Source organism: Galeopterus variegatus, unplaced genomic scaffold, assembly GCF_000696425.1.
Source record: "Galeopterus variegatus unplaced genomic scaffold, G_variegatus-3.0.2 Scaffold6237, whole genome shotgun sequence".
In the NCBI taxonomy this organism is placed as follows: domain Eukaryota; kingdom Metazoa; phylum Chordata; class Mammalia; order Dermoptera; family Cynocephalidae; genus Galeopterus; species Galeopterus variegatus.
The window spans coordinates 148,597-163,407 of NW_007732348.1; the positions used below are offsets into that span (position 1 = coordinate 148,597).

The 14,811-nt window shown below is 43.3% G+C and overlaps 1 protein-coding gene across 1 annotated transcript; it reads right to left on the bottom strand.

The window, feature by feature from the left end:
• Positions 1-2,187: 2,187 nt before the first annotated feature.
• On the bottom strand, positions 2,188-10,352 carry LYG2 (lysozyme G-like 2). The gene is made up of 6 exons (XM_008590636.1): positions 10,271-10,352; positions 9,646-9,713; positions 6,174-6,314; positions 4,981-5,177; positions 3,993-4,131; positions 2,188-2,410 (listed from the first exon to the last, which is right to left on the bottom strand). Exons 2-6 carry the CDS (start codon positions 9,686-9,688, stop codon positions 2,292-2,294), a joined length of 639 nt encoding a protein of 212 aa, XP_008588858.1. The 5' UTR covers positions 9,689-9,713; positions 10,271-10,352; the 3' UTR covers positions 2,188-2,291.
• Between the last annotated feature and the right edge of the window lie 4,459 nt (positions 10,353-14,811).

Consider the following 14,811-nt stretch of genomic DNA (forward strand, 5'->3'; position numbering starts at 1 on the left):
ATTCCTTGCAGTTTTTCTGCAAGGTTGAGCTCTCGTGGCCCCCTTGGCAGGTGGCTTGATGACATGTTTTATTGGCTGTCATCTCTTCCCTATATGACCAAGCCACTTCATGCCAGTGTTCCCTGTACCTTCTGATTAAACTACCTGCACTTGCCTCAGAGTCTGCTCCTGGGGGAACCACACTAAGACACCTTGAATTTGGGTTCTCCCATAGGACAACTCTTGGCATCCCAGTCATAGAGAGAATACTGGGAGAATAGATTCAGGGTATAAGTCAGTGTACTATTTTTTATTTTGCAAATTTCTTGGAAATTATCTCATCTGAATATACTCTAATACTGTAGTAGTGACATTAAAGGGGCTGGTGATTAGATAAAATACATGCTTGTAGGGGAAAAGAAGGAACCATTCTTGAGTAAAGTGGACATCTGAAGAATGTCCTGGATTGCCCACATGCAGGGATGATAATCAAAATAATTAACAACCAATCATAAAAGATGCCGGCCTGTATGCTGCAGGGCTGCCATACCAGCTGACCACTGGCTCAGCCCAGTGAAACAGGGATCCTGGTTTTTCCTGGATCAAATCTTCTGGCCAGGTTGAGAGGACACTGGGCATAGAAGGGTTTACATGGCTTTCTCCAAGGGCACTCAGGGAGATGAGTATGATTTTGATTCCTTCTCAGAAGAAGAAGCGATGAACATGAGCATTCATTGAACATCTTCAAAATAAGCTAAGGGCCACATCATCAGGGACTTTGTCAGCTTTACACTCCAACATATTATTTGTGTGCTCTTCTGACTATGAAAGTAAAGGCCACATACAGCACTTGAATTCCTTCTAGAGAATTCTCTCTTCTCCACTGTGGGTAGTCTGGGCAAAGACAAAGTAGCCAATTAGCCAAGGGGTACGTGTTTACATGACCCGAGATAAACCAAGCAGAGTCTTTTGCCTGGGACTACGAAAGTGAAGCACAGTGATGAGAGAATGGGGGAAAGCCTTTGGAGTTCATTTATGCAGTGAAGGTGAGGCACCCGTGTTCTCCTCACTGCGCCCTGCCCTGCTGTCATATATGCCCAGCTGTGACACACTCTGCTGCAACAGCTGATGCAACATTTGACTTTCCCACCCTGCTGTAATGGCTAACAGACCTGGAACTTTTCTCACCTAAACAGAAGTTATAACCAAATAAGGTCCCCCCTTACCCCACTGTAAAAACTGGAAGTTTAACAATCTAAAAGAGACAGCCCCACTGCATTCGGGGCTCAGCCTTTGTGATATGAGTCTGCTGAGCTGTTGCCAGCATCAATAAACTCTGCCTCCTGCTACAAGCCTCGGTGTCCTGCCTGTCCTTGAGAGTTCACTGTAACACAGCTGCAACATGCTGTTCCAAGGGTGCTAATTTAGTCACACAGTGGGGATGCTATAGAGTTAATGGTTAACCAATTCCTGCTAGCCAGACCCCAGAGTTGCCTGGTTTCTTTTCATATCCTTGACCTTCTCAGCTGGTTCTGTGAATCTTCTGATAGCCTTCCAGTAATTTCCTTTCATTATTTAAAATTTCCAGAAGTGATTATTTTTGCTTGCAACCAAAGAAACATAATAAATTTGAGTCTGATATGCTTATCTTAAGCTATATTTTGTCGGGAGTGGACTCCTTGGAAGAGAGTGTGTGGCAGCAACCACTGAAAATAGAAGAAAAGGTGCCGGTCCCTGGATCTTCAGCAAACAAGAGAAGACACAGGAGGTTGGTGTGGGCCTGAAGGATTTGGTGTACATCACTTGAAGATCAGCATCACCTCAGGTGGCTCCCAGTTACCTGTGGAGCTAGAATTCCATCCCTAGCTTTTTCATTGTCCCATGGGTTGACTGGCTTATCAGTCAGGAACTTCTCATAAGCAAAGCCCTAGGGGTTTGGGCAAAGGTCAAAGGGAAAAGGTCAAAGGCTCAGGTCAGGCTCACTTAACCTCTTGTTAGAAATTCTGGTAGACAAGGAGGAAGTGGGCATTGAAATCATGGGCTAAAATTAGGCCTCACTGGAATACAGAGATGTCATTTGCCATGACATTCAAATTTACTACAAAGCAATTATATGTGTATGTACATTTCATGGGAACTATATTGTAAAGTTGGTGGATTTTCTTTTCTTTTTTAATACTTAATTTCATTAAGAAAATGGGAAATGAATTTTCTTTCACAATTTTAACCATTTCTTTGCCAGTGTTGGGTACAACTAATTCATATCAACCTCTCAAAGGGAACCATCTCAGTACCCTGCCACAGAGCTTTGCCTAGAAGCCATGTCTTTTATAGAATTTTGCTCGGGCAAGAATGTCGTTGACCAAGTTAGTGTCTATGTCCGCTGGGGTGACAATGGCTTCAATTCCTGACTTAAAGGCTGAGAGACCACCTGAAATGAAACACAGAGGTTTAGACTCAAATATTAACTTTCAGCAGAAATAAGATATGCGCATTCCCAGGATGTCAGCCCTCCAGGCAAATCTTCCAAAGCAGGCAGTCCCAAATCCTCCTCCCCCTTCCTCCCTTCCTGAAAAGATATGCTACCCCCAGAATCACTGGGAAAATTTCAGATTGCTTTCTTTATCTCTTTTTTTTTTCCTTTTTGTCTTTTTTCGTGACTGGCAACGGATCGCAACCCTCAGTGTCGCGCCCATACCGGACCGGGACCGGCAACGTGATCGCAACCCTCGGTGCCGCACCCGTACCTCGCTCAGCCAGTGAGCGGCCGGTCTGTATGTGGGATCCGAACCCTCGGTGGGAGCGCCGCCGCGCTCCCAAGCAGTGCACTGTAGCAGTGCGCCACCGGTCTGGCCCCTTTATCTCTTTTTTAATGTTTTTGTTTTTCTTGCTGCAGGGGTAGATTTGGTTTTTATGTAGTCCGGGCCTGGCAGAATTAGATCCCCAGCAAATCTTCAGTCTGAGAATACTTGTAACATACTCTCATTTATTCAGTAGTTCTATCATTTATGCACTCACTCATTCATTCATTCATTCATTCATTCAATAAATATTTTTAAGCATCTACTATGTGCTGGGAAAGGTACCACACTGAGTGCAAGCAATCCCAAGACACATTCATTTCTTTGTAGGGTATGTGTGCACCTATGTTGTGCACATGTGGGTACTATTTTACACTCGAATTCTATGTTCAATAGTTATTTATGTGTTTAACATAATTGTGCTCTGCTATGATGTCAAGAGAAAAAGACTCCTGGTCCTGATCCCCATCTTCAAGGACTTTGCAATAGAGAATAGAAACTGTTTGTTTTAAATTAAGGCCATTAAAGTGTGGAAGGAGAGAAGGTATATACACACCATGGGTCTATAGAAGGTAAACTTAATAGGAATTGGTGTGGTTGTATGTAAAGGGAGAAGGAACTACAGAACCTAGGAAAACAATATGGTTTTCTGGCTGGAATGACTGGCTATGTTATGGTGCCTCCAAAAACACAGAAAATGCAGAAGGAAGAGCACATTTATATCTTCAGGGTAGTGAATTAATGTTGTCTGGGAGATGCTGAACTGAGGGATCCTATGGTCGGTTAAGCAGAGATCTCTACTTGGATATATCATGGAAACTGAAGCCCTACCAATGCTCACAGAGTAAACGTTTTTTCACACAACTTGGAAGGTGGTTAGCAGTTTCTTGCATCAGGAAAAAAAACCTATGAGAAGAAGGCAAACATATTCTTTTAAACTATTGCTTTAACTCTCAAAGTGTTACTCAATGGCTCAATACCCAGTGAGAGATGCAATAAGAATCCCAACATCCTGCAGAAGAGGAAATAGAAACTGGGGGAGGAAACCCACTCCTAGTAACTCAGTCGTTCAGAGAATGCTAGTGCAGCCTTCAGAGAGCTCCTCCCGGGAGTTCTGCTGCCCAGTGGAAATGCTCCCAGGGAGGCCCAGGGCATGCCTCCAGTGGTCTCGTTCACTGCTCATTTCAACAAAGCCCTCAAAATATGGCCTACCTTTGAGGTGTTGAGCCACACTCCATGTGGGGAATTTTCTTTGGATTGCCTTAATTCTGTCTGTTAGAATCCCAACAGCCTGCAATAGGTGTTCTCTGCTGTTCCAGGTACCAACAGGGTGGTACATTCGTTTATCGAGCTAGAAAATTCAGATAATAATGTCAGCATCTGGATGAGGCAGCACATTTTTCTGCTATTCCTAATTTCTCCTCCTTGTGTTCAAGTTCACAGACCCTGGCCCCACCCAGCACCTTTCCTTTATCCCCACAGAGTCAATTCTACTGTCCTTTCATTCATAGAAAAGAGAGTCAGAGAAACAAAGTAAGGTTTGGGAAAAGTGGACATGGGATGGTTTTAGCTAAGCAGTCTAATATATATATTAAAAAAAGAATAAAAGAAAAAGTTGTTTCAAAACAAATAATAGCACCCAAAATCTAGACATTAAGAGTAAAAAATAATTATCCAGCTAATTTAGATAAAAATTTGTTTCTAACTGGGAAGGGTAGAAGTCTGGGTTTCTACAGATGATTTAAAATACAGCCTGGAAGCAGATATCCAGATAATTTAGTCCCTTTGCTCCAATTTAGCAAAAGGAACAAGTCAGCTCAAGTGGGGCTTAATTCTACAGTGTTTTGATCCACAAGGGATGAAATTTACTACTTCATGAACCCCAAGAGGATACCTGTAGTAAGTAATAGGGCCCTTTAGGAGATTTTCTCAATTTAACTATATTGCATATTATTTATTGCAGAACTGTAGTTATAAAACTCATAAAATACTTTTTTGAAGATATCCAGTTATCGATAAGCCTTGAATTAAGTACCAGAGATGTGTTACAGAAATCCCAGAACAAATTATGCTGAAGCACCGACACCCAGATGTCAGAGTGTTTTGGCGCCTGGAAGCACTGCAAATAGATTTTCTTTTTGAGTTGAACTTCTGCAAGGAAGGATGAAGTGGGGCTCATGGAAAGTCTCTAGCTAAATACCTGCATCAAGCCAAATTTAAGTCCCCTGTGGTCCCAGCCATCTTGCAGAACAGCTCCACCATGGCTTTCTCTGGAGATGATGGCCGCAACGACGGCAGGGTCCACACAATGCCTCTGCCCCACTTCTTTGATCAGTGTCTGGTAAGGCTTTATGGCCCTCAAATCCATCTCAGCAAACATTTCAGAACCACGGATCCCTGAATCAATAGAAAAGAAACTATGTTTCCTCTCCTTCAGAAGGGAACCCTTTTTCAAAGTTTACTAAGTCAGACACAGCCCTGACCACTGCCCACAGCCTGGGACGACCACTCTGAGACATCCTTTTGATCTCTGACTGCAGAAACCCAGACTGGCCCACAACCCCCGACAGGTGCCACTTCTGCTCTGCTGCTGCTGCTTCGCATTTCTGTCACCGACCACTCTGAGACATCCTTTTGATCTCTGACTGCAGAAACCCAGACAGGCCCACAACCCCCGACAGGTGCCACTTCTGCTCTGCTGCTGCTGCTTCGCATTTCTGTCACCACGTTGGTGCTTTGGGGTGACTCTTGGATTAGGAGTTGGCCAATCCAAGTTCTTGTTTGGCTCTGCCACCACCCAGCTCTCTCCGTGCCATTGGAAGTCTCTCCTCCTTGCTGAGCCTCCGTGCTCTGATCTGTAAATCGAGGGGGTGGGGTGAGGTGTGACCTTGTGGCTGCTTCCAGCTCTGACATCTGATACGAGAATAACATCATGAAGACTTTGGAACAGGAATACGGGAGAGGAAATACAAAGAGTGCACGGCTTGCTCAGATTGCTCATACCCTAGCGTGAAGTAAACGCAGCAGCAAAGAAAAAACAAAGCCAGAATCTAGTATTTTATTTAAGCAATAGTTGCAACATGTAGAAATAAACACATCTGGACAAGGTTTGGAAAGAATACAGAATAAAATGAAAAGAAGTGGTTTGTTACATTGGTCAGGATCCCATTTTTTTCTAATTTTTAATTTTGACATCATTGTCATAATGATGATCATACATTTTCAAAATTAAGTTACTCCCTAGGAAAATCTGAAAGGGGGGTGGTGTTAGGGAGAAATTGGTAAAGGGCTGCAAAATATGTTTATACCGTGTAATGATAAAATTAAAAAGAAAGAAAAATCTGAAAATGTTGAAAGGGGGAAAGCCCAACATTTGCTTCACCTTTCACTTACCACAGCTGATCAAACTGTCTGCATCACAGGCAGCCCCAGAGGTCTCCATGGTCATGATGTCCCCGTAGCACCCGTGGTACAGGCGAGGGTGCAGGTGAGTGTTCATGGAGTGCATGAAAGGGTACGAGCCCCCAGACGTGCCTGGGGGGCAGAACGGTCATTCACGCGAAGCCTCTAAGAAAATATTGCTTAAGTTGCTGTGATATACATTACTAAACAAAAGGCAGCGGTCACAGACTTAGCCTTCCCTTGGTCCCTTTTTGTCATTATTGGCTCATCAGACAAAACAGAAGCTCCCCTTCCCACTCTATTCCAACCTTTTGTTTTATCTTGTCTTAATGCAGTGCTTAATTCTAAAACACCTCGCAAAATATTTTGAAATTCAATTTTTATAGGTCCCAAATACATTCACTGCAGTCTTGATCAGAATTAAAATTGCCACAGATTTGGGGCCAGCCCCGTGGCTCACTTGGGAGAGTGTGGCGCTGGTAGTGCCGAGGCCGTGGGTTCGGATCGTACATAGGGATGGCCGGTGCACTCACTGGCTGAGTGTGGTGCAGGCCACACCATGCTGAGGGTTGCGATCCCCTTACCAGTAAAAAAAGAAAAATTGCCACAGATTTTTAAGCAGAAACCTTGAGAGAAATTTTAAAACCCTCTGACAAAAATGCTTCTGGGGATGTTAACATCCACATTAACAATTTGCCTCTGTTTAGAAAGATAAGAAAGAAAGGTACCATAACAAGTTAAATATATTCTTATTTGATATGTTACTGTGAAGCTGAGTTTCTAAGTCTATTTAATAAAATTAGAAATATTTAATTTACCATAAAAATTTAAGGTAAGTCTATTATTTTCTCTCTCTTTCTGTCTCTGTCTCTGTCTCTCTCTTTGTCTTTCTTTTCTTCCTTCTTTCTTTCCCTCTCACTAGAACATAAATTCCATAACGGCAGGGTGTTTTTGTCTGCTATATCCTCCTCAGCACTGAGAACAATGTCTGGCACAAAGTAGACATCCAATAAATATTTGTTGAATGGGTGAATGAATGTTAAGTGGATAAGTGGAAAAAAAGAGGAAAAAAGTTTATCTAAATTATCTGGATTAGGGCCGGCCCGGTGGCGCACTGCTACGGTGCACCGCTTGGGAGCAGGGTGGCGCTCCCGCCGAGGGTTCGGATCCCACATGCAGGCTGGTTCCCGCTCACTGGCTGAGCAAGGTTGCGGGTGCAACACCGAGGGTTGCGATCCCGTTGCCGGTCCCGGTCCGGTGCGGGCGCGACACTGAGGGTTGCGATCCGTTGCCGGACACAAAAAAAGACAAAAAGAAAAAATAAAATAAAATAAAATAAATAAATAAATAAATAATCTGGATTAAGTGTCCACATATTGACCGCTTCGATCTTTTTACTGGGGAGACAGCCTTTGCCACGCTCACTGTGTGGCCCTCAGACCACGGGCAGCAAAGTGATCTGGGATGCTTATAGAAATGCTTATCTCTGGACTCCTCCCACCAAATCTACGGAACCAGAATCTTTAGGTACAAGGCCAAAGAACCCACAGTTGAACCAGCATATCCAGTTGACTCTTATGGGTAAGACTATAGAACCACTGCATTAAAGGAACTGGAATACAGCCATTGGCCCCTTACATCTCACCAACTATGCTTCCGGCCTTTCCCTCAGAGATCTCCTTTTCTGCTCTGGTCCCAGTGACCTGCTTACCATGTCCCAGACGCTCTCCATGCATTTCTGCCTCTGTGCTTACCGATGTCATTCCTCCCACCCGTCAGCCTCTTCCCTTCTCTTCTTAAATCACCAGGGATTTTTCAACTTTCATGTCCCCCCAAAAAGCCTTTCAGATTTAAACATCCTAGCTGGATGTGAGCCCTTCCTCCTTAGTTTTTTTTTTTTTTTTATATGAAAATTAGCACTGAATTTAATAAAGGATGTGGACAATATGAACACTGAAATTTATAAAGCATTGATGAAAAAATTAAAAATGACACAAATAATAGAAAGATATCCATGTTAATGGGTTTGAGTATTCAGTATTATTAAACTGTTTATACTACCCAAAGCAGTCTACAGATTCAGCACAATGTCAACCAAAATTTCAATGTCATTCTATACACAATTACAAATTAAAATTTAAAATATGTATAGAATCAAAAATGACCACAGACAGTAAAAAGTCAACTTGAGCAAAAAAAATAAATAAATAAACCTAGAGGCATCACACTACCTAATTTCAAAATATACTGCAGACTTTAGTAATGCAAACAGCATGTTACTGGCATAAAAACTGTCACACCAGCCAATGAAATAGGATAAATAGCCCATAGATATACCCACACATCTACAGCCAACTGATTGTTAACAAAAATGCCAAGAACACAAAAGAGGAAAGGACAGTCTGTTTAGTAAATGACGTTGTGATAACTACCTGTCCCCATGGAGAAAAAAAGAAAGACCCTGATCTCAACCACTGTTCAAGAGCAATTCAAAATAAATTCTAAAATTTGAAAACTACTAGAAGAAACACTAGTGGGAGTGGATCGTGATACTGGTCTGAGCAATAATTTTTTAGATACTACTTCAAAAGCACAGATAATTAAAGAAGAAATATACCAATCAGATTGCATACATGGCAAAACAAACAAACCAACAAAAAAACAATCCTAAGAGAGAACCTGTGGCATTCAGAGAAACTGTTTACAAATCATACATTTCATAGGAGCATGATATCCAAAATATATAATGGATTCAAACCAATCAATAACAGGAAAACCCTATTAAAAATGCCAAATAGGGGCCGGCCCAGTGGCGCACTGCTACAGTGCACCGCTTGGGAAGTGTGGCGGCGCTCCCGCCGAGGGTTCGGATCCCATGTGCAGACCGGTGGCTCACTGGCTGAGCGAGGAGCGGGGGCAACACTGAGGGTTGTGATCCCGTTGCCGGTCCCGGTCCGGTACAGGGGCAACACTGAGGGTTGCGATCCGTTGCTGGTCACGAAAAAAGACAAAAAGACAAAAAAATAAAAAAAAATAAAAAATAAAAATGCCAAATAGTCCTGGATGTGAGCCCTTCCTCCTTAGTTTTTTTCTATCTGTATTCATTTAACTCGTATCTGCTGCCTGGCAGTGATAGTTTTCTCTTCACAAGTCTTGCTTCCCAAGGCACTGTTCCATATACCTCTTGAAAAGACGTCAAGCCTAGTAGGTGCATTGTCAGACAGGAAGTAAGCAGATCAATAAATATTTGTATTTAAAATTCCCATTGACATCACCTTCACCTGCTTGGCAAGAATAATACACTCTTAATTATAGAAATAAGCAGTTGATTAATAGCCAGGCTGGTCAGAAGGAGAGCCCACTCCTCCATTACATGTAATCATTGCTCTTTCTGACTCATGATAGTGTTAGGTGTTTTCGGGGACACCGTGGGAACAATGCTAAATGTTAATCAGTGACTTACCGATGAGGGCAAGAAGTCCCCAAAACACAACAGAGGATTGCATGGTGGTGAGTCTTAGCCTACAGGACCTGTTCCAATGTGAAATAGAAACTGGTCAATTTTAAAACTTGAAAGTTTCTTAAAGGAAAGTGTTGCAATTAAAAAAAGAAGTGTAGAGTTATTTCCAATTCAATACCCATTTTGCATTTCACGGCCGGCTCGGTGGCGCACTGGATAGTGCGCCGCTTGGGAAGCGTGGTGGCGCTCCCGTCCGAGGGTTCGAGTTATTTCCAATTCAATACCCATTTTGCATTTCACAGACTCAGTATATGGTTTGTGGGATCACTGTCTTTCCTAAGCGTAAACTCCCAACTCATTTTGACCAATTGCACGTTGACACGGGCCATGCTCAGCTTGCCGCGTTGCCCCACCCACTCCCATCCATCTCTAAGCTTGGCGACTGCACAGTTTTGTTTGCACTCTTGTCTTCTTGGGGAAAACAAGACAAAACACAGAGAGGAACATCAGAGAACATGACTGAGAAGAGGTGTGTTGTGCTCCATTTTTTCCTTAATCAACGCTTTTCTTGGTCTTGTTCAAAAGACAGTTGCTAAATTTTACAAGATATGAGAAATCCAGCACTAACCTGGTTGGCAACCTCACAGGGAAAATCTCCCCTCTCTGTTTGCGAAGGTCTTCTGTACTCAGCTGCAATCTGCAAGTCAAGCTTTTACAAAGTGATGGCCTTTGTCCTGTAACATACGTCTAACAATTGGAGATTCCATTAGTTGGTAGATCACTGCACACTTGGCTTCAACCGAGCAGACCTCAACGTGGCTCTACTGCCATGGAGGGAGCTTTTAAACACCAGCAGGTAGACTCACCTGTCTCTTTTTACCTTCGTCTGGTACCAACGATCATTACAGGAGCTTTATATGTGGTTTGAAACCCTCTCTTTAAACCATTGACCTCATTAGGCCTGGTTGTAATAGCACTTTGGACTTAGGTGACCCCTTTAATAAAAGGATTTCAAAGCATTTATTAGCCACTATTAATTAATTAATCTAATGAACCCCCAGGTTGTACTGGAGGCAAATATTTGGTGGATTATTTCTGTATATCTAAAAGTGTACTAGGCAAAGAGATTCTAAATTTGAGAGTAAGAAACAGATAATTAGCCTTAAAAAGATAAACAAATAGGAAATACCAGCAGCTTCCATTCATGGATCGGATGTTTGCTTGAAATGCTGAGTCTCCCACTCTTTGTTCCCCATTCCAATGTCACATGACCCTCATACCAATATGTCACATGACCTCATACCACCATGTCACATGATTGTGATGGTTGAACTTGGCTCCTTGCTCCCGTTCCACCTCTGACAAACAGGCACAAGTGTGGCTGTTTGCTCTGGGAGATCAGTACCCAGCCAGGGAGTAGCAACATGGGTGCTCGCTGCCCAGACTTTCTGAGGATATGACATGGGAAAAAAGGATTTGGCCAGGAATGAAAATTTCTTGAAGGGTAGAGTATCTTTCTTCACGCTTATGTCCAAAGGAAGAAATGAAGCACATTGTATAGCTCCAGAAACAGGAAATGGAAGGGGCATTCTTGAAGCAGGCAAAGCATATTTCCCAGAAGGAGAGGAAGACGTCTGGATCATTCCACAAATATGAGAAGTTTCTCAGAGTGCACGCTGTCCTTCCACACATCCACCACGTGAGGACAGGTGTGAGGGGCTGAGCAGAAGACGGGAAGACAAAGGCACTGCCTTTGTCAAACAACTGTCCAGCTTCCTGGCAACACATGAACCACAGCTCCTAGACAACATGCCCTCGCTAAGCTATCTCTGCACTATCTCATGGAGTTCACTCCTGTTCTGCCTGCCTTTCTGCTCATAGAATAGGCCTCCAGCCTTCCATGTGGGGAAGAGGGACAAGGATATCTTGAGTCAATGGCTGCCTCCTGCCTTGACTCTCAGGAAAATGACTCATGGGGGGCTTGCTCCCCACCACCATCAATGCTGCAGTCAGGTCCTACTCTGAGGCAGCCCTTAGGAGCACATAGGCCACCACCAGGGACAGTGGCAACCTCACATTGGTGTGCTCATGGCCACCCCAGGGTGAGTTGGGCCACTTAAAGGAGGCTTCCACGCTAAGTGCAATGAGAAAGTTCAAGGAAGGCAGAAAAAGAAGGAATGGAGAAAGAATTAAAAGTTAGGCAAAAGATAGTAGGTGAAGGTGGAAGCTGTTCCTAGATGCTACTAGAGAATAAAAATGGTATTAAAACATTTCGGGGCCGGCCCGGTGGCGCACTGGAGAGTGCGCCGCTTGGGAGCATGGTGGCACTCCCGCCGAGGGTTCGGATCCCATGTGGAGACCGGTTCCTGCTCACTGGCTGAGCACGGTGTGGGTGCAGCACCGAGGGTTGCGATCTCGTTGCCGGTCCCCGGTACGGGCGCGACACTGAGGGTTGCGATCCCGTTACTGGTCAGTAAAAAAGACAAAAAAAAAAAAAGGAAAAAAAAATTAAATTAAAAAAAAAAGACATTTCAAATGCCACTGAATGTGAAGAATACTTTCTTTCTCTCCCTGCTTTCAGATAGTGGGGCTACAAGTCCTTGTAGGTATGAGTATTAATGTCCAGGCCCTCTGCAACTTAAATAGTTGTTTTCAAACATGTGTGTTGCTCTGCTTTGTTAAAACTGTGAGGAAAACAAATGACCACTTATTTGGCATCCATCATATGTCAGTTTCCTATGGACCTTATATTGCTCAATCATCCAATAACTTGTGAGGTGGGTGTTATCCCTTATTATGAGGAAACTGAGACTCAGCAAATTTAAGCAGCTTGTCTAAGATGGCACAGTTAACACATAGCAGAGCCAAGATTTGAACCCAAGTCTGTAAGATTCCAAAATCCATGCTCTTCTGCTATATCAAAGTTACCAGCACTGTGGGCCAACAACTCTGTAGAGCAATTATTGCAACAGGTTCAATTAACCTACACATAAAGCATTGTCTGAGGTCTGAATAAGTAACACCAGCCACAGATATTTATAACACTAACTTTCAAGTGTTTGCAGGTGCTACTGTAATTTCTAAAATACAAATTAATGAGTTGACTAAATCCACAGTGGCTTTTTGTCGCTTTATGTTTTCTCCACCAATAATAGTAATATAGGTAAACTTGCACACTATGCTTGGTAGAATACTAGTAAGGGGCATGGCCTAGGTTTGTTGCACTCTAAAGCCTAAATTTAACTACTATACCCTCCTGACCAGTGGATGGTTAAGTGTGGGTATTATCATATGAGGATCTTAGAAATTTCCTGACACTTAAAAGAAATTTACTAAATGATTCTCCAACTCTTCCCAGAGATGCCAAGAGTGACTATGCATGTGAGTTGTATTGCTATTGCCAGGAGGGACTTGAGGGGACCTTGGCATCTGCCTTAATCATCAGTCCCCAAGCTTCTCAAAATAGAAATACAGTCTATATGCAATCAATGTCCTTACTATACAAAAGAAACTCTGTGGCTTTGTTCCCTCCCATTTCCAATCAGTTGCCTGGCGGCAACACTCTTCGGTACAGCAATTCTCTGGTAGCCTTTAGCAATGTCCTAATACACTTGGGGTTCCTGGTCTAGTGCTGAGAACTCCAGTCATCCCTACCATCTAAATGGCTTCAACAATAGACTCTAAGCCAAGATGAATGCAGGTTTCAAAAAATCAACTCGGGCCGGCCCGTGGCTCACTCGGTAGAGTACGGTGCTGATAACACCAAGGCCACAGGTTCGGATCCCATATAGGGATGGCCGGTTTGCTCACTGGCTGAGCGTGGTGCTGACAACACCAAGCCAAGGGTTGAGATCCCCTTACTGGTCATCTTTTAAAAAAAAAAAAAAATCAACTTGCTTTGGTCAGTCTCACCAAAGGCAAGGCGTGGCAGGCAGGAAGAGTTCTGGCCCGAGAGTCTAGACACTCAGTTTGCAGCCTCAGATCTGCCACTAACCAGCTCAGGGCCTTGGATAGGTACCAGTCTAGTCATTATTTTCCTGTCTCTAGAGGGGAAAAGTTGGACAAGAGTAGGTGATCTCTGAGGTCTCCCTGGCTCCAACACTCTACTGGAGTTGGTGAGGCGAGCCCATTCTGCATCCAGAAGAGAGAATAAATATGGGAGGTCCGGCAGAGACTTAACCACACATTAAGTGTATATTACAGTCTTTGCTATTTTTCATGGAAAGTTGGACTGTATTTAAGTTCTCACCAAAATCATAAATGCAAGGCAAATCAGTTTGTGGCTTTGGGTGTCTTTTGAATTGAATTTTCCTTTGATTTTCCTCTCTGTCTTGCAGTTAGCAAACAGTGGAAGACTTCTATCATATGTAGGCCCAGAACTTACATTTAAGACCCTGGTTATTAACCATTTTCATATTAATGGAGACAATATGGAAAAAGGTGTTGTTTGCTTGCTTGCTCGCTTGCTCGCTTGCTTGCTTGACTGACTGATCGTTAGTCTCAGCCATAGTTATAGACTTCCCTGTAAGGCTGTCCAAGTCATGCCAGACACAAGCATTGCCAATGAAAGTTCTTGACTCTGCATGTGTTGGGAGGAGCCTCAAAATTTCCCAAAATAATGTAAATGACTGACAAATGAATTCATCAAGATTCTTTTTACTATAATTATCAGGAGACTCTCAGATCCAGGTTCTGGTTGCTGTGGCTTGTAGTTTGAGACTAGGTGGGGGCCACAGCCTGGGGGAATCATTGTGCTAAAGTGACTGTTACTGTGATGTTCAGGTCCGGGCCAAGAGTCAACTGCCTCTGACAATTCCACAGAATTTTAAACTTTTCCTTTTGCTCCCTCTCAGCTTCCTAACCTCAAAGTCCTGCTCTCCCTTAGGTTAATCTAATGACACAGTTGTATCAATGGATGACAGAGACTTAAAGTAATATCATTTTCAGGTACAACTTAAATTTTCAACCAGGGTTTGCCATGGCCTGAAGCTCCTTTTCTCAAAGTGAGAAATGAGTCAGTCTGCCGGGGGGACACAGAAACCAGAAGATGCAGATGACACACATTTTTGCAAAGGGTCATTTTTTTTTTTTTTCCCTTTTCCCTTTTTTCGTGTCCAGCAACGGATCGCAACCCTCAGTGTCACGCCCGTACCGGACCGGGACCGGCAA